This window comes from Eptesicus fuscus, chromosome 2 (assembly GCF_027574615.1).
Source record: "Eptesicus fuscus isolate TK198812 chromosome 2, DD_ASM_mEF_20220401, whole genome shotgun sequence".
Taxonomy (NCBI): domain Eukaryota; kingdom Metazoa; phylum Chordata; class Mammalia; order Chiroptera; family Vespertilionidae; genus Eptesicus; species Eptesicus fuscus.
The window spans coordinates 15,670,349-15,689,998 of NC_072474.1; the positions used below are offsets into that span (position 1 = coordinate 15,670,349).

Below are 19,650 nucleotides of genomic sequence, written 5' to 3' on the forward strand. Positions count from 1 at the left end.
CACCACTCCTGTTTGACATAGTACTGGAAGTATTAGCTATCGCAATTAGGCAAGAAGAAGAAATAAGAGGCATCCAAATTGGAAAAGAAGAAGTGAAGCTGTCCTTATTTGCAGATGACATGATATTGTACATAAAAAACCCAAAAGATTCCATCAAAAAACTAATAGACTTAATAAATGAATTCGGCAATGTAGCGGGATACAAAATTAACGCCAAGAAATCTATGGCTTTTCTATACACCAATAATGAACTTACAGAAAGAGAGACTAAAAAAGCAATCCCATTTACCATCGCACCAAAAAAATTAAGATACCTAGGAATAAACTTAACTAAGGAGGTAAAAGACCTATACGCAGAAAACTACAGGACACTGAAAAAAGAGATAGAGGAAGACGTAAACAGATGGAAGAACATACCATGTTCCTGGATTGGTAGAATCAACATCATTAAAATGTCCATACTACCCAAAGCAATCTACAGATTCAATGCACTCCCCATCAAAATACCAACAGCATATTTTACAGACCTAGAAAGAACTCTCCAAAAATTCATCTGGAATAAAAAAAGACCCCGACTAGCCTCAGCAATCCTCAGAAAGAAGAATAAAGTAGGTGGGATCTCAATACCAGATTTCAAGCTGTATTACAAAGCCACTGTTCTCAAAACAGCCTGGTACTGGCACAAGAACAGACATATTGATCAATGGAACAGAATAGAGAACCCAGATATCGACCCAAACCACTATGCTCAATTAATATTTGACAAAGGAGGCAAGAACATACAATGGAGTCAAGACAGTCTCTTCAATAAATGGTGTTGGGAAAACTGGACAGATACATGCAAAAAAATGAAACTAGATCACCAACTTACACCATACACAAAAATAAACTCAAAATGGATACAGGACTTAAACATAAGACGGGAAACCATAAAAATACTAGAGGAATCCACAGGCAACAAAATCTCAGACATATGCCACAAGAACTTCTTCACTGACACTGCCCCTAGGGCAATGGAAGCTAAAGAGAAAATTAACAAATGGGACTACATCAAAATAAAAAGCTTTTTTACAGCAAAAGAAACCATCAACAAAACAACAAGAAAGCCCACTGCATGGGAAAACATATTTGCAAATGCTATCACTGATAAAGGTTTAATCTCCAACATCTACAGGCAGCTTATGCAACTTAATAAGAGGAAGATAAATGATCCAATAAAAAAATGGGCAACAGACCTAAACAGAATATTTTCAAAAGAAGACAGAAGGAAGGCCAAGAGACACATGAAAACATGTTCAAAGTCACTTATTAGCCGAGAGATGCAAATCAAAACAACAATGAGGTACCATCTCACACCTGTCAGAATGGCTATCATCAACAAATCAACAAACGACAAGTGTTGGCGAGGATGCGGAGAAAAAGGAACCCTCGTGCACTGCTGGTGGGAATGCAGACTGGTGCAGCCACTGTGGAGAACAGTATGGAGTTTCCTCAAAAAACTGAAAATGGAACTCCCATTTGACCCAGTAATCCCACTCCTGGGAATATATCCGAAGAAACTAGAAACACCAATCAGAAAGGATATATGCACCACTATGTTCATAGCAGCACAATTTACAATAGCTAAGATTTGGAAACAGCCTAGGTGCCCATCAGCAGATGACTGGATCGGAAAACTGTGGTACATCTACACAATGGAATACTATGCTGCCATAAAAAAGAAGGAATTCTCATCATTTGCAGCAACCTGGATGGAATTGGAGAACATTATGCTAAGTGAAATAAGCCAGTCAATGAAAGAACAATACCACATGATCTCACTCATTTAGGGATAGTAAAGAACATTATAAAGTGGTGAACAAAAAGATAGATACAGAGACAGTAAAGCATCAAACAGACTTTCAAATTACAAGGGGAAAGTTTGGGAAAGGTGGGGGAGTTATGAAATCAAACGAAGGACTTGTATGCATGCATATAAGCATAAACAATGGACGCAAAACTATGGGGGGGGAGGGCATGTGTGGGCGTGGGGTGGGGGGGGTAATAGTAAGATATGTACACATATAATACCTCAATAAAAATATTAAAAAAAAAAACATAATTCAATGACTGCTTCAGTTAAGTAAATTATTACTATTAGAAAAAGTCCTGCCTTAGCTGGTTTAGCTCAGTGGATAGAGCGTCAGCCTGCACACTGAAGGGTCCTGGGTTCGATTCCGGTCAAGGGCACATGCCCAGTTGTGGGCTTGATCCCCAGTAGGAGACGTGCGGGAGGTAGCTGATCAATGATTTTCTCTCATCATTGATGTTTCTATCTCTCTTTCCCTCTCCCTTCCTCTCTGAAATCAATAAAGATATATTTTTAAATAAATAAAATATAATAAAAGTCCCAAATTCAGTTATGAAATCTTTGGGATAATGTACTATCCCCACATGATTATCTGGAGCATGTATTTTTATCTACTGATGTCCACAAAGTTAACATCTGAAAATAAATGAATACACTAATCAAATTTTCAATCTATGTATATCTTTAAAAATTTTAAATTTACCTCTAAAAGTTTTCTATGAACTTTATTATATTCACAGTATGAAATGAAAATTAATTAGAGAAGTAGTTACAAAATTCTACAGGCACAGTGGGAGCATTTTAAAATAACTATAAGGCAGCAGTATAGCTTTAATCTTTCTGGGGGGAAAAGCAGAATACACATTGTTTCACCACCCTCCCCCCAAATTTAAACTGTGGCTACATCATGTATTAATAAAATTCAAAAGGAAAAATGAGTAAATTTTCTTAATGTGTCAATCCAGATTTATATAACTAAGGTGTACCCTAAAAATTATAATGATATTTAAGGTAAAGAAAAGGAATAGTTATCAAACCAAAAAAGCTTTAGATTCTCTTTCTCTGGTTTTGAAAGGCTCCTTTGTTGTTGTGTTACTGACACAGTTAGCCAGAAAAACTAAACTCTGCCCTCTGTTACAAACAAAGTCGCTAAAAAAAACTTTTGGAAATGTAACAAAGGGCACAATTTAAGCAGTGTAGATGTGATTAAAACAAAACAAACCCAAAAAACTAGTTTGAATCTACCAAATTGAAATTACTACATAGATTAATACTGTTAAGCCACCTGGCAAAAGAAACCTATTCTTTTTTTATAGATTTTATGTTCAAAGATAATTTACTTAATATTATAAACAGACATCTAATCTAATAATAGACAAATATGCAAATTGACCGCACCTTCGCTACACATAAGCCACGCCCACCAGCCAAGCCACGCCCACCAACCAATCAGGACGAGTATGCAAATTGCCCCAACAAAGATGGCGGCTGATTTGCATATCAAGACAGTGTCGAAAGAAGCCAAGAGCTGCAAAGGGGAGTAAAGCTTCGAAGAAGCAAGCAAGCCAGGGGGGCGGGGGGAGGAGAAGGGAGGAGCGAAGTCAGGGCCGTGGGCGAAGGGAAACGAAGGCGGGCTGGAGGAGAAGGCGGGGCCGGCGGCAAGGGCGGAGCGGAGGCGGGGCCGGGGCCGAAGGGAAACACGGGTGGTCTGGAGGAGAAGGCGGGGCCGGTGACAAGGGCGGGGCGGAGGCGGGGCCGGGGGCGGAGGCGGGGCCGGGGGCGAAGGGAAACACGGGCGGTCTGGAGGAGAAGGCGGGGCCGGTGACAAGGGCGGGGCGGAGTCGGGGCCGGGGGCGGAGGCGGGGCCGGGGGCGAAGGGAAACACGGGCGGTCTGGAGGAGAAGGCGGGGCCGGTGACAAGGGCGGGGCGGGGCGGGGCGGGGCGGAGGCGGGTGACAATGGCGGAGCGAAGGGAAACGCGGGCGGGCTGGAGGAGAAGGTGAGGCGGGTGATAAAGGCGGGGCGGAGGCGGGGCTGGGGGCGAAGGGAAACAGGGCGGACTGGAGGAGAAGGCGGGGCCGGTGACAAGGGTGGGGCGGAGGCGGGGCCGGGGGCGAAGGGAAACGCGGGCGGGCTGGAGAAGGCGAGGTGGGCGGCAAGGGCGGGGCGGAGGCGGGGCCGGGGGCAGAGGCGGGGCCGGGGGGCGAAGGGAAAAGCAGGCGGGCCGGAGGAGAAGGTGAGGTGGGCGGCAAGGGCGGGGCGGGGCGGAGGCGGGCGGCAATGGCGGAGCAAAGGGAAATGCGGGCGGCCTGGAGGAGAAGGTGAGGCGGGCGGCAAGGGCGGGGCGGGGCGGAGGCGGGCGACAATGGCGGAGCATAGGGAAATGCGGGCGGTCTGGAGGAGAAGGTGAGGCGGGTGATAAAGGCGGAGCGGAGGCGGGCCGGGGGCGAAGGGAAATGCGGGAGGGCCGGAGGAGAAGGCGAGGCGGGCGGCAAGGGAGGAACGGAGGCGGGGTAGAGTGCAGCAGGAAATCCCATTGCAGGAATTTTCCTGCAATGGGAAAGCTAGTAAATTTTATAACTTCTGATCCATCTCCAAGATAAAAATGGTCTTTTATAAAAAGGCACCAAGTTCATTTTTTAAATCTAAGATTCCTTCATAAATTTGCTCCTCTAAACAATGCCTTGAACAGACTTAAAAGAGCTAGTTAATAAGGAATGCACTTTAAAAAAAAAACTTTATTGTTGAATGTACTATGTATGTCCTCTTTTTTCCCCCATTGGCCCTTCTAGCCTGCCTCCACCCCTCCCCAGGCCTTCACCACCCTATTGTCTGTGTCCATGGGTTATGCATATATGCATACAAGTTCTTTGGTTGATCTCTTCCCACCCACCCACCCTTGCCTTCCCTCTGAGTGCCACAGTCTGTTCCATGCTTCTATGTCTCTGGATCTATTTTGTTCATCAGTTTATTTTGTTTATTAAAAGGAATGCACTTTTTGCCGAAACCGGTTTGGCTCAGTGGATAGAGCCTCGGTCTGCGGACTCAGGGGTCCCAGGTTCGATTCCGGTCAAGGGCATGTGCCTTGGTTGCGGGCACATCCCCAGTGGGGTGTGTGCAGGAGGCAGCTGATCGATGTTTCTCTCTCATAGATGTTTCTAACTCTCTATCCCTCTCTCTTCCTCTCTGTAAAAAGTCAATAAAATATAAAAATAAAAAAAAAAGGAATGCACTTTTTAGTAGTTATCAGAGAAACTAAATGCATCCTTATCTGCTTCAAAGGAACTTTGCATTGACAAAAAAAATGCTTGTTACTGAGAAATAGTGATGGTAATATATGAGTCAAAAGGTGTATAAGACCATTGTGAGGAAGCCTTGTGAAGACAGTCCAGGTACTTCTCAGACTCTAAGGGACATCAGTATTTTGAAATATTCATATTTATACACTTTCTGCAAAAGTGAACTATCCAGGAAGACAAGGAAAAGGAAAAAACACACAAAAGAACAAAATATGATGTCACTCGAATGTGACATATCTAAGGAAAAAACACTTAAGATGAACTTTGATGAACTTAAGACAGATAAAGCCCTAATAAATTCAATAATCTAGATTCTATATTCTAACAGATTATAATCTCCTTGTTCCTTAAAACAAAGCAGCTAATTTTCCTAGTAACAAAAAATTAAATTAGAATGATTCTAGATGTTTTTATTTTCTTCTATGAATTATTTTCCCTACCTTTTTCATTTCTTCAACATATGCAATCATGGCTTCCTCTTTGGTCATATCACCCAATGAACTCCAAGCATCCCTAAAATTGAAAATATTCACATAACAACAAAAAGACACCTGGTTTTTCTTTAAATAATTTTCAATTTTTCTATTTCATTGATGTACATTATATTAGTTTCAGGTGAACAACCCAGTGAGTAGACATTTATATTTTAGTATACTAGTGTGTGCAGTTGAAGTGGGCACTGATTAGACATTTATATAATTTGCAAAGTGATAATCCTGACAAATCTAGTACCCATTTGACATCATACATAGTTATTACAATATTATTGACTATATTCCCTATGCTGTACTTTACATCTCCACATTATTTTGTGACTGCCAGTTTTTAAGACTCCTGATTTTCAATTGCTCAGAATATAATTTATAGTTAATAATATAGGGTCATAAGTTTAAAATGAGCTCTACTTAAAGCCATGTTATATTCCCAAAGGATCTCTTTAAATGCACCATCTTGAATAAAAATATCACAGTGAATAAATTGACAAATTAAACAGTATTTTAAATTAATAAGTATATAATCCACCTATAGACTATAGATTATAGATGCTTTACTATATAGACTATAGACTATTCATAAATATTTGCTATAGAAGTTTTTATGTCATTATAAAGAACAATGACAGAAATAAATATTTTAGAAGCCTCTACCTGTCACAGCTATGTTTTAAACAAAGTTTTGGTTTAAAATGCCCATTAATTTAAATAAAAGTCTAACTTTACACATTTGAAAAATGGCAATGATTTCTTCTAAAAAGGAACATTTTAAACCCCTAGATAATGAGAATAGTCCTTTAAAACTTTTGCCTAAAATGAAAACCTCTCTTCTTATTATTTTTTGTTTTTTTGTTAATCCTCACCTGAGGATATTTTTTTCTATTGATTTTTAGAGAGAGTGGAAGTGAGGGGGAGAGAGAGAAACATTGATGTGAGAGAGACATCGTTTGCTTGCCTCCTGCAGGCACCGCAACAAGGGCTGGAGATCGAGCCTGCAACATAGGTACATGCCCTTGACCAGAATTGAACCCGGGACCCTGGGCCGATGCTCTATCAACTGAGCCAAACCAGTTAGGGCAGTGGTTGGCAAACTCATTAGTCAACAGAGCCAAATATCAACAGTACAACGATTGAAATTTCTTTTGAGAGCCAAATTTTTTAAACTTAAACTTCTTCTAACGCCACTTCTTCAAAATAGACTCGCCCAGGCTGTGGTATTTTTTTGAAGAGCCACACTCAAGGGGCCAAAGAGCCGCATGTGGCTCGCGAGCCGCAGTTTACCGACCATGGAGTTAGGGCAAACACCTCTCTTTTTATGTATTTTTTCTGGAAGCAACTTAACTCTACCAAAAGTCAATTCTGAGGAAAAATGGTAAATAAACTTGCCATTTTACTTAACCTATTATTATTATTTTAATATATTTTTAATTGATTTCAGAGAGGAAGAGAGAGGGAGAGAAAACATCAATGATAAGAGAGAGTCATTGAGTCATTGATTGGCTGCCTCACGCATCCCCTCCACCCCCACTGGGGACGAGCCCACAACCCAGGCATGTTGCTGACTGGGAATCTAACCGTGACCTTGTGTTTCAGTTCATAGGTGGATGCTCAACTACTGAGCCACACCAGCTGGGCTTAACCTATTATTTTAAGACTATTCATAAAGCTCTCAGAGAAAAGTAGAGAACTAAGAAATCCTCAAAGGAATTTAAGGACTTACAATTCAGAAAGAAGAAATTTAGCCTTTAAAATGTGTGGCTCTTAAGACATACTTCACCAATTAGCATGCTCTATTCATAATGACCAGTCTAGTTAGACGTTTTGTTAAGATATTTGTAAAGTCCTCAGGAGTACTTAAAACATCAAATGTTGCCTGACCGCCCTGGCCAGTTTGGCTCAGTGGATAGAGCGTTGGCCTGCGGAATCAAGGGTCCCGGGTTCGATTCCGGTCAAGGGCACATGCTCAGGTTGCGGGCTCGGTCCCCAGTAGGAGGCATGCAGGAGGCAGCCGATCAATATTTTTTTAAAAATGTTGCCTGACCAGTGTTGCTCAATGGTTGAAAGTCAAACCAGGAACCAGGAGGTCACTGATTCATTTCCGTCAGTGCACATGCCAGGGTTGTGGGCTCGATCCCTGGTGGGAGTCATGCAGGAGGCAGCCGATCAATGATGTTTCTCTCTCATCAGTGTTTCTATCTCTCTATTCCCTAGCCCTTCCTCTCTCTGAAATCAATAAAAATATATTTAAAAGAAAAAAATGGCAAAGCTATCTCTGGATTTTTCTTTTTTCATTTTTATTTATTGAATGATTTTAGAGAGAGAGAGAGAGAGAGAAACATCAATTTGTTGTTTCACTTACCGTATTTTCCGGTGTATAAGACGACTGGGCGTATAGAAGATTTTCCTGGGTTAAAAAGTCATCTTATACACCGGAAAATACAGTATTTATGCATTCATTGGTTGATTCTTGTATGTGCTCTAACCAGGGATTGAACCCGCAACCCTGGCGTATCAGGATGATGCTCTAACCAACTAAGCTACCCAGCCAGGGAGACTCTGCACATTTTATTATTCTTTTAAATATATTAAAAATCAAATTTTAGCCCTGGCCACTTAGCTCAGTTGTTTAGAGCACTGTCCCAATACACCAAAGTTGGGGTTCAATCTCTGGACAGGGCAGATACAAGAAGCAACCAATAAATGCATAAATAAGTAGAACAACAAGTCAATGTTTCTCTCCCACTCTTTCTCTCTCATCCTTCCTCTCTCTCTAAAACAAAATCAATAAATTTCTTTAAAGATCAAATTTTTATTCAAGTACAAGAGGCCCCGTGCATGAAATTCATGCACTGGGGAGGGGGGGGGGTCCCTCAGCCCAGTCTGTGCCCTGCTGCGGAGGTGGGAGAGGCTCCTGTCACCACCACTGCGCTCGCCAGCCATGAGCCCACCTTCTGGCTGAGCGGCGCTCCCCCTGTGGGAGTGTACTGACCACTAGGGGACAGCATCTGCGTTGTGTGTCTGCCCCCTGGTGGTCAGTATGCATCATAGTGACCGGTCGTTGTGGTTGTTCCACCGTAACGGTTGCTTAGGCTTTTATTATATAGACTAGAGGCCCGGTGCATGAAATTCGTGCATGGGGGGGGGGGTCGGGTCCCCTCAGCCCCGCCTGCACCCTCTCCAATCTAGGACCCTTTGGGGGATGTTGAACTGCCGGTTTAGGCCCAATCCCAGGGTTCGGGCCAAACCGGCAGTCGGACATCCCTCTCACAATTCTGGACTGCTGGCTCCTAACCGCTCACCTGCCTGCCTGCCTGATCACCCCTAACCACCTCTGCCTGCCAGCTTGATCGCCCCTCACTGCTCCCCTTGCCAGCCTGGTCGCCCCTAACGGCCCCCCTACCGGCCTAATCACCCCTAACTGCGCCCCCCTGCCGGCCTGGTTGCCCCATGCAGCCTGCTGTTCAGTCGTTTGGTCGCCCCTCACTGCCCCCCCTGCTGGCCTGGTCACCTCATGCAGCCTGCTGCTTGGTTGTTTGGTCACCCCTCACTAAACCCCCTGCCGGCCTGGTCTCCCCATGCAGCCTGCTGCTTGGTTGTTTGGTCACCCCTCACTAAACCCCCTGCCGGCCTGGTCTCCCCACGCAGCCTGCTGCTCAGTTTGGTCACCCCTCACTAACCCCCCTGCCGGCCTGGTCGCCCCACACAGCCTGCTGCTCGGTTGTTTGGTCGCTCCTCACTAACCCCGCTGCCGGCCTGGTCACCCCACACAGCCTACTGCTCATTCATTTGGTCACCCCTTACTAACCCTCCTACCGGCCTGGTCGCCCCACGCAGCCTGCTGCTCAGTTGTTTGGTTGCCCCTCACTAACCCCCCTGCCGGCCAGGTCGCCCCACACAGCCTGTTTGGTCGTCAGTTCGGTTGCGATGGTCACTTAGGCTTTTATATAGATAGATAGTGGGACAAGAGTGATGCCTTAGATAAAATGTTAGTAGACAGTACCCGAGTCATGTTCCTAGTTAGTTTTTATCTTAAAGGCTCAAAACAATGTCACTTTACAAGTCACTATTTTTCATGTCAGATCAAACAGGCAGGAAAGTTTGCTCCTTTAACTTTGTATGGGAGTTGCTCTTAGCATAATAAGAAAAAAACTCCAGAAAAGGAAAGACTAACTGAAAATTCTTTATTATCTCCAGTGCACCTACAGCTTGTGGTTTTATTGTTTTCCTCTCTTCCTCAAGATATTCCTATTTGTGTGAAATTGTGTTAAGAGTACAAGAATGATAAAAATTGTGTGAAATTGTGTTAAGAGTACAAAAATGATAAAAACCACATAAATAACTATCGTTACAATAAAATTTCCTTCACAGATCTCTATGTAAAATTACCATTTATATCTTCCAATAGGATCCCAGAATCCAGGTCTTGAAAGTTTACAGGGGCCTTCAGTTGCCTGCTTATAGAAGCTATAGAACTTGAGCATCATTTCATTTGTTGGCTGGAATGAACCTTTTGGAAAAATAACATTAAATAAAGGTCACTTGAAAAAATATAAATAAATAAATAAATAAATAAATAAATAAATAAAAGTCACTTAGAGAATACAATTAATAATCTAAGGCTACAAAGTCACTGAGCTATATATATTGTGATTTTCAATAGTTCATTAATAGTTCAAATAATTATTTCTATCCTACAAAAAGAAAAGTTATGGCTCTGCTAGTTGCTTTACTCTTTTAATTTTAAAAACTCAGACTACACTTTAATAACAATGCCTAACACAGTTCAATAAATAAAAAAACAGCTCTGGCCAGGTAGGTCAGTTGGTTAGAGCCGTGGTCAGCAAACTGTGGCTCGCAAGCCACATGCGGCTCTTTGGCCCCTTGAGTGTGGCTCTTCCACAAAATACCACGGCCTGGGCGAGTCTATTTTGAAGAAGTGACATTAGAAGAAGTTTAAAAAATTTGGCTCCCAAAAGAAATTTCAGTCGTTGTACTGTTGATATTTGGCTCTGTTGACTAATGAGTTTGCTGACCACTGGGTTAGAGCGTTGGCCCAATACGCCAATGTTACAGGTTCTATCCCCAGTCAGGGCACATACAAGAAGCAACCAATGAATGTATAAATAAGTAAAACAACAAATCAGTGGAGGGAAAAATATATATATATATATATATATATATATAAAAATATATATATATATATATATATATATATATATATAGCTTCTCCTCTCAATTCCTCACCCTACCACTAAAGTCCAAGCAATTGTCATTTCCTGTCTAGACTACAATACCTTCCCTGCTGGTTGATTCTATTCTTGCCTTCCCTTCAGTATGTGTTATATCCAGTAACCTGAATGATTATTTAAAAAGTAAATCAGCCCTAGCTGGTTTGGCTCAGTGGATACAGCGTCGGCCTGTGGACTGAAGAGTCCCAGGTTTGATTTCAGTCAAGGGCACATGTCCAGGTTGTGGGCTCGATCCCCAGTATGGAGCATGCAGGAGGCAGTGATCAATGATTCTCTTTCATCATTCATGTATCTCTCTCTTCCTCTTCCTTCTTCTCAGAAATCAATTAATCAATAAATATATATATATTTTAAAAGTATAGTAGAAGAAAACATCAAATAGTTAAAAGAGGATCTCTGGATAGTAGGCATACAGGTTATTTTTATGTTTCTTTTTGCTTGTTTGTATTTTTAAAATATTTACTGTCAGTGTATATTACTTTTATATCAAAAATTTTAAATATAAATATTAAAACTATAAAATTTTTATATTTTAAAAACTTTATAGATTGCCTTGATCAGTGTACTCAGTGGTTAGAGCATCGACCCATGCACTGAAGGGTCCGGTCCTGGGTTTGATTCCCAGTCAAGGGCAGGTACCCAGGTTGAAGGTTTGATACTCAGCTCAGGTTGAGGAGTGTTCGGGAGGCAACCAATCAATGTGTCTTTCTCACATGAATGTTTTTCTCTCTCTCTCTCTCTCTCTCTTTCCCTCCATTCCACTCTCTCTAAAAAACAATGGAAAAAATATCCTCAGGTGAGGATTAACAAAAAAAAACTTTATAGATTACATAATAAACATGTAGTAATTGAAAGCTAGTAGAATATGAATGTCAAAATTATGAGAGACAAGATGAGAGCTGGTGTTTCAGGTTTGGCCAAGAGTGAATAATTAATTCCAAAATCACAATAATAATTATATCTATATAACATATGCTCATTTAGGAGTATCTATTAGATATACTATTTCAATGAAAAGTCCTTCTTTATATAGCAGAGGGAAAATTTTTTAAAAACTACAGTTAAAAATTGTTATCTAATAAGTAGACAGATCTAAATTTAAAACATCAAAAGCCTCAACTTACAATATCTTCAGGAAGTTAATCAAATAAAGTTTAAAGGTTTTTGGTTAAGGTGGATGACATATACATTAGCATAGGTTACAACCAAAACTGACAACATATAATGAAGGTGTTCTGTAAGACACTGAATTAAAGTATAATTTCTGTCCTCAAGGTTCTCACACATGATAAACTTGATATATGTGTTTAAAGTATTATCTAAGAATTAAAATTTCTAAAGGTCAAGGGAATACCAGACATAGATGTTATAGGATTCATTATAACCTTAGGTCTTAAGTACAGATTAAGCAAAAAGGAAAAAACAACAACACCCTGGCTGGAAAGTAAAAAGGAAAAAACAAACAAACACCCTGCTGGTGTGGCTGTTGATTAGGGCAAACTCCCATACACCCAAAGGTTGCCAGTTGGATTCCCGGTCAGGGCACATTCCTGGGTTGTGGGTTTGGATTCCTGGTCAGGGCACATGCCTGAGTTGCAGGTTCAATTCAAGTGGGGGTGAGTACAGGAAGCAGCTGATGGATGTTTTTCACATGCACCAATGTTTCTCTCTATCACTCTCCCTCACTTCCCCTCTCTCTCTAAAAAAAATAATAAAATAAAAAATTTGTAAAACATATCCTCAGTAAGGATTTTTTTAAAAAGGAATATATATACACACATACACATACACACACACACACACACACATATATATGTGTGTGTGTGTGTGTGTGTGTGTGTGTGTGTGTATTCCTGGGGGTCCCATTTCATGCACCAGGCCTCTAGTGTATATATATGTATGTATGTATGTATGTATGTGTGTGTGTATATGTGTGTATGTGTGTATATATATATTTATATGTATATATATATATATATAAAAAATAAAAGTCTAAGCGACCATTATGGTGGAATGACCAGAACAACCAGTCGCTATGATGCGCACTGACCACCAGGGGGCAGACATTCAACGCAGGAGCTGCCCCCTGGTGGTCAGTGCGCTCCCACAGGGGGAGTGCCAGAAGCCGGGCTCACAGCTGGCGAACACAACAGTGGTGGCGGGAGCCTCTCTTGCCTCACGGCAGCACTAAGGAACAGCAATCTGAGCAGTAAGGAGCAGTGAGCAGGTGGGCGGTAAGGAGTGAGGGGTCCTGGACTTTGAGAGGGCGCAGGCTGGGCTGAGGGGACCCCCCCCCCAGTGCATGAATTTCGTGTACCAGGCCTCTAGTGTGTGTATGTGTGTGTGTGTGTGTGTGTGTGTGTGTACATATACACACACACACATACATACATACATATATATATACACTAGAGGCCCGGTGCATGAAATGGGACCCCCCCCCCACCATGAATGAATTTCATGCACCGGGCCTCTATGTATATACTAGAGGCCCTGGTGCATGAAATTCATGCACTGGGGGGGGGGGAATCCCCTCAGCCCATCCTGCACCCTCTCCAATAAAGGACCCCTGAGGGGATCGGGCCTAAACCGGCAGTCAGACATCCCTCTCACAATCCCGGACTGCTGGCTCCTAATCACTCACCTGCCTGCCTGCCTGGTTGCCCCTAACTGCCCCCCTGCTGGACTGACCACCCCCAACTGCCCCCCCCTGCCGGCCTGGTCCCCCCTCACGGCCGCCCCGCCAGCCTGGTCGCCCCACGCAGCCTGCTGTTCAGTCATTTGGTTGTCCCTCACTAACCCCCCTGCCGGCCTGGTCACCCCATGCAGACTGCTGCTTAGTCATTCAGTCGTCCCTCACTAACCGCCCCTGGTTGCCCCATGCAGCCTGCTTGTTCAGTCGTTTGGTTATCCCTCACTAACACCCCTGCTGGCCTGGTTATAGGCAGCCATCTTGTGAGGGTGTGAGGGTCAATTTGCATATCACCTCTTTATTATGTAGGATATATATATATATATATACATATATATATATATGATGCCCTGGCCAGTTTTGCTCAGTGGATAGAGCATCAGCCTGCAACTGAAGGGTGCCGAGTTCAATTCCAGTCAAGGGCACATGCCCAGGTTGTGGGCCCAATCCCCAGTAGGGGGCATGCAGGAGGCAGCCGATCAATGATTCTCATCATTGATGTTTCTATCTCTCTCTCCCTCTCCCTTCCTCTCTGAAAGCAATAAAAATATATTTATATATATACATACTAGAGGCCCAGTGCACTGGGTTGGGCTAGGGGCAGTCCCTAAGCCTGGCCTGGGCCCTCTTAGAGTCCAGGAGCCCTTGGGGGATATCCGACAGCTGAGCTGTCAGTTGGATATCCTTAGTGCTACCGCTGAGGTGGGAGAGGCTCCTGCCACCACTGTGGCGCTTGCCAGCAGTGCTCCCCCTGTGGGAGCGCACTGACCACCAGAGGGCAGCTCCTGCATTGAGCGTCTGCCCCCTGGTGGTCAGTGCATATCATAGCGACCGGTCATTCTGCCATTTGGTCGATTTGCACATTAGCCTTTTATTATATAGGATTATATAGGACTAGAGGCCAGTGCATGAAATTCGTGCACGGGGGGTAGGGTATCTCAGCCCGGCCTGCACCCTCTCCAATCCAGGACCCCTTGGGGGATGTCCAACTGCCGGTTTAGGACCGATCCCGGCAGTCAGACGTCCCTCTTGCAATCCGGGACCGCTGGTTCTTAACCACTTGCCTGCCTGCCGGCTTGATCACCACTAACTGCCTCTGCCTGCTGGCCTGGTAGCCCCCTAACTGCTCCCCTCTGCCGGCCTGATTGCCTCCTAACTGCTCCCCCCTGCCAGACTGATAGCCCCTAACTGCCTCTGCCTAGGCCCCTGCCACCGTGGCTTAGTCCAGAAGGAAGTCCGGAAGATGTCTGGTCTAATTAGCATATTAGCCTTTTATTAGTATAGACTAGAGGCCCAGTGCATGAATTCATGCACCAATGGGGTTCCTTGGCCTGGCCTGCAGGATTGGGCTGAAACCGGCTCTCCAACATCCCCCAAGGGGTCCCAGATTGCGAGAGTGCACAGGCCAGGCTGAGGGACCTCACCAGTGCACAATTGGGGCCCGGGAGGGACCGCAGGAGGGCTCCAGGGCATGTCTGTCCCATCTCACTCAGTCCTGATTGGCCAGACTCTAGCAGCAAGCTCACCTACCGGCCGGAGTGTCTGCCCCCTGGTGGTCACTGCACATCACAGAAAGCAGTTGAGCAGCCTTAGCATATCATTAGCATATTACGCTTTGATTGGTTGAACCATCGACCGGACACTTAGCATGTTAGGCTTTTATTATCTACTAGAGGTCCGATGCATGAAGATTCGTGCAAATATGGGCCTTCCTTTCCCTGGCTGCCGGCACCGCCTTCGCTCCGGCTGGAGCTGCCTTTCTGCCTTCCCACGCTGCCCAGAGGCCCAGAGAGGCTGGAGCTGTGAGGAACACCTGCGTCCCGCCCCGTTCCTGGCCGCTCGTGCCTGCGTATGCAAATTAACCCACCATCTTTGTTGGGTTAATTTGCATACTTGCTCCTGATTGGCTGGTGGGCATCGCGAAGGTACAATTTGCATCTTTCTCTTTTATTAGTGTAGATAATAATAAAAGCATAATATGCTAATTAGACTGGACAACCTTCCGAACAAAGCCGGAGCTGCGAGGGAAGCCCAGGTCCCAGGTGCCTGCCGGCAGCCGGAGAGTAAGCCTGGATCCCGGGTGCCTGCCGGTGGCCAGAGGGAAGCCCAGGTCCCGGGTGCCAGAGGGAAGCTGGTACTGGCAGCTGGGGGAAGGAAGGCCTACTCTGGAACGAATTTTGTGCATTGGGCCTCTAGTATGGGATATAAATATGTATATGTACTAGTATATACATGATCTTATTCTTTGAAAAACAATCCAGGGCAAACCAAACAATTTTAAATTAATGTAAATATATTTAATAATCCATTATAATAATACTTTTGTCTCAATATCAATTTATTTTCAGAAGATAACAGTATTTTGAACATTGTCCAACATAGGTGTCATTTGGCAGGGTATTGCAATATCTTCTTAAATATTATTTAATAGAAATTTTATTTACATTTACATGGGTTTCTTAATAAATGACATGTAAATAAAAAAGAAAAGAAAAAATAATAAGGAATATGTAATGTCAATAAAGGTAGTAGACTAGAGACATCAAGTCTAGCTTTATTAATTTTTAAAAATATATAAAAACATGTAGTTTAGGAGAAAGGAGATGGTACAACTTATACAAAACTCTGAGAATCATGTCTTTCTATAAACCCTCTTAATTGGATATTTTATAAAATCAATACCTAAATAAGTTCCTATAATATTTCTTTATATTTTGTTCACTCACTCTTATCTTTCAATCCCCCATATTTCCTCCTCCAATTTGATAGTTGACATTACAAAGAGAATACTAGCCCTAGCCAGTTTACCTCAGTGAATAGAGAGTGGGCCTGCGGACTGAAGGGTCCTGGGTTTGATTATGGTCAAGGGCACATGCTCAATAAGTGCAGGAGGCAGCCAATCAATGGTTCTCATTATTGGTGTTTTTATCACTCTCTCCCTCTCCTTTTCTCTCTGAAATCAATAAAAATATATTTTAAAAAGAAGAATACTATTTTGTGTATATTTGTTTCCAAATTTTTTGAATCTGCACTTAATTGATTTTTATTGAATGGTGTTGAATGTCCAATATGCAGCCAAATGATGATTCATAAGAATAGAAAATATGATATTAAATACTATAATCATACATTAATGTTGTATTCAGTTAGTATTACATTCTGTCACAATAATAATACTTAAAAGCATCATTTAAAATACAGGTTTAGCCCTAACTGGTTTGGCTCAGTGGACAGAGCATCGGCCTGTGGACTCAAGGGTCCCAGGTTTGATTCAGGTCAAGAGCATATACCTTGGTTGCAGGCACATCCCCAGTAGTGGGTGTGCAAGAGGCAGCTGATTGATATTTCTCTCTCACCACTCTCTCTCCCTTTCCCTTTCTCTCTGTAAAAAATCAATAAAATATGTTTTTAAAAAATAAAATACAGGTTAATTTTTTTCAGAAGGATATATTGCAGGAATATAGGAAGTGAAAAATAAAAGTCCCCCTCTCCAAGCTTCTCCACAGGGGGGGAAAAAACCCTGAAAATTTGAATAATGGCCTTAACCTTCCCAACATCAGTCAAAGACATAAACGGATAAATTTAAAAAGTACTGCAAACCCCCAAAGAAAATAAATATGAAGAAAACCATACCTAGACATATCCTAGTCAAACTGCAGAAAATCAAAGGTAAAGAGAAAAATCTTCAAAGTAGCCAGAGAAATGACACATTAAATACAAAAGAACAACCTGAATTACTTTTCTCCCAGGTCTAATATGAGTATAATAAGGAGAAACTAGTACAATAGCAAAATAAGTAGTAAATATATGTATTTATTACAATAAATAATTTTACAAATGAACGTAGTTCTTTCATTTCTTTCCCTTCGTATCAAAGTTTTCAAAAGGCTTAAATAGTAGATTTGGTGAGTATGCGCCACCAGGCATCCCATGCCAGTTTTTTAACATACCAAAATCCGCAGTCATTAAATAACAAGACTTTTGTTTTCAGCAACAATATAAAGTACTCCAAACCTGGATCACGTATTTGTCTCAGGCTTGAAAAATCAGCAAGGAATTAATTCACATATAATGCCTCCCTTTAGTTACATTCCTTTTAAAGCAGAAAAGAAGTAGGTTAAATAAGCAAGAGTAGAAGCAGAAAGATTAAAGGAGGCGAGAATCATGAAGAGGTGAGGTTCATAAACTGGGGCCTCAAAGGCCTCTGCAGGAGGTTTCTCCAACCGGGGCCCCAGCGCACGTACCATTTTTTGGCAAACTCTGGATCACCTTCACCGCCGCCTCAAACCTAGTTTCATGCACGGATCGAGTGTCTGCCATCTCCAGCCGCCAGAGCCCGTCCCGGTCCCAAGGTCTGTGGGCTGGAATCAGAAAGCAGCAGCACCAGCTTTCCCAGGAGCCTGCATGAAACTAGAACAAGGAGCGCCAGCCGCGGATCAAACATGCCCAAAGGGAGGAGGCCCAGGAGCCCAGCCGGTCAGCTCCCCTGCCCTATCCGGGGCACACAGACCGAGGCGGCCCGCTCCGGCCTCCTCCCGGGGGCGTGACCAAGCCGAGAAGCCGGCCCGCGGAGACAGGAGAACTCACCGAGAGGAAGACCATCTCTATCGGAAGGTGGAGGGGCTCGGGCCACCGGTGGTCACGGAGCCCTTCTCCCACCCGCGGGACCCGGCCGGAGCAGCCACACCCCCCATCTCCGCGGGGTCTCGGTCCCTCCGCGCCCTCCCCACGGCCCCGCCCAGAGCCGCCGGAGAACCCACGAGCGGTGGCCGCCGCCCCTGCGGCGCAGCAAACTCCACCCACCGCCCTTGGGCCGCTGCGACCAAGGGCCCGAGACCGGGGGAAAGCGGTGACATGGGTGGACGGAGGAGGCGGTGATCACTTTTGGAACAGACCAGACCCATGTGTACACACCAGCGCAGCGAGCACGGGACGCGGACTGCTGGGCCTGGGCCCATAGCAGCACTGTGGACACCGCTGGCCAAAAAAAAAACAACTCTGGTCACCAGCGCCTGCCCTGTTAGGTTAAGGTTAGAGGAAGGTGATGGGACGTAAACAAAGGGCTTTAGAGTGGGAGAGGCTCGGTGCGAACCTTAAATTCTTCCAATTAAGCCCTGGCCGGTGTGGCTCAGTTGGTTGAGCAGGGTCCCACGCACTTAGAGGTCCTGGACCCATTCCCGGTCAGGGTTCAGGCTTCATCCCCAATAAAAGGCGTGCAGGAGGCAGCCAATCTATGTTTCTCTCTCTCTCTCTCTTTTTCCCTTTCTCTCTCTAAAATCAATAAAAAACATTTTTTTTTAAAATTCTACCATTTAAGTTCTGTGACCGTCCGAGGTCAAGTTAGCTTAGCCTCTCCCGTGGCAATCTTGACACGACCCCAAAGGTGGATGAAAGATTTTAGGGATGCTGGGTGGAGGCGTTTCGCAGAGCTTGGCTCGCAAGTCTCCGACAGCTTTAGCCGCCAGAAAAAAAGGACGTTGGTCCAAGCAACAACGAAAGGAAGGAGCCGGGGAGGGGGGGGGGGGGGGGGGGGGCCGGGGAGGGAATCCTAGTCTGGGGGGCAGGGAGAGCACCCTCCCCTGCATCTCTCACACGGAGCCCCAAGGGAGCTGAGCACGGCCTAGCTCCTTCCCCCTGTGACAGGCACAGGGCGTGGGGGAGGGGCGAGTGAGGCGCCGGTACGGATCGCCAACCCTAGGGAGGTCCCGGGCCTTCCCCTTTCTAGCACAAGCCGGCGCCCCAAGGCCTCTAGAAACCGCTCCCAGGCCCACCGTGGGGGGCCCATGTGGGTCGTGGGGGTGGAGTCCTGCGGCCCGGAAACCCCAAAGTCGCCAGGTCGTTCTTGTCAGTTCGGGATGGGTTAGGAAGTTTACTAGTACAGATCTACTAGTACAAACCTATAGTAATTACTCTCCCCTCGAAGCCGCAGTGCCGGCATTTACCTTGGTATTGCCGGGCTAGGCCTGTCCGGTAATGTCCCTGACGCCTGCCCCGAGGACTTGTGGGAAATGTAGTCTCCTCGACTTGGCGCTTCCGGACACCTCCTCCCGACGGCGGGCGTTCCTCC

At 44.5% G+C, this 19,650-nt stretch overlaps 1 protein-coding gene across 3 annotated transcripts in view; it reads right to left on the reverse strand.

Annotated features, from left to right (window-relative positions):
• The window catches only part of ACBD5 (acyl-CoA binding domain containing 5), a 73,829-nt gene extending 54,183 nt beyond the window's left edge, over positions 1 to 19,646 (reverse strand). For 2 of the 3 annotated variants that reach the window (XM_054725628.1, XM_028138521.2), the window contains exons 1-4: positions 18,171 to 18,560; positions 17,828 to 17,993; positions 10,029 to 10,149; positions 5,589 to 5,661 (exon numbers count right to left, since the gene is read on the reverse strand). In XM_054725628.1, coding sequence (XP_054581603.1) covers positions 5,589 to 5,661; positions 10,029 to 10,149; positions 17,828 to 17,993; positions 18,171 to 18,185 — 375 coding nt within the window. In that variant the 5' untranslated portion in view covers positions 18,186 to 18,560. Of the gene's footprint in view, positions 1 to 5,588; positions 5,662 to 10,028; positions 10,150 to 17,827; positions 17,994 to 18,170; positions 18,561 to 19,525 lie in introns of those variants that run through there. The other variant, XM_054725633.1, reaches the window with a different exon arrangement.
• Between the last annotated feature and the right edge of the window lie 4 nt (positions 19,647 to 19,650).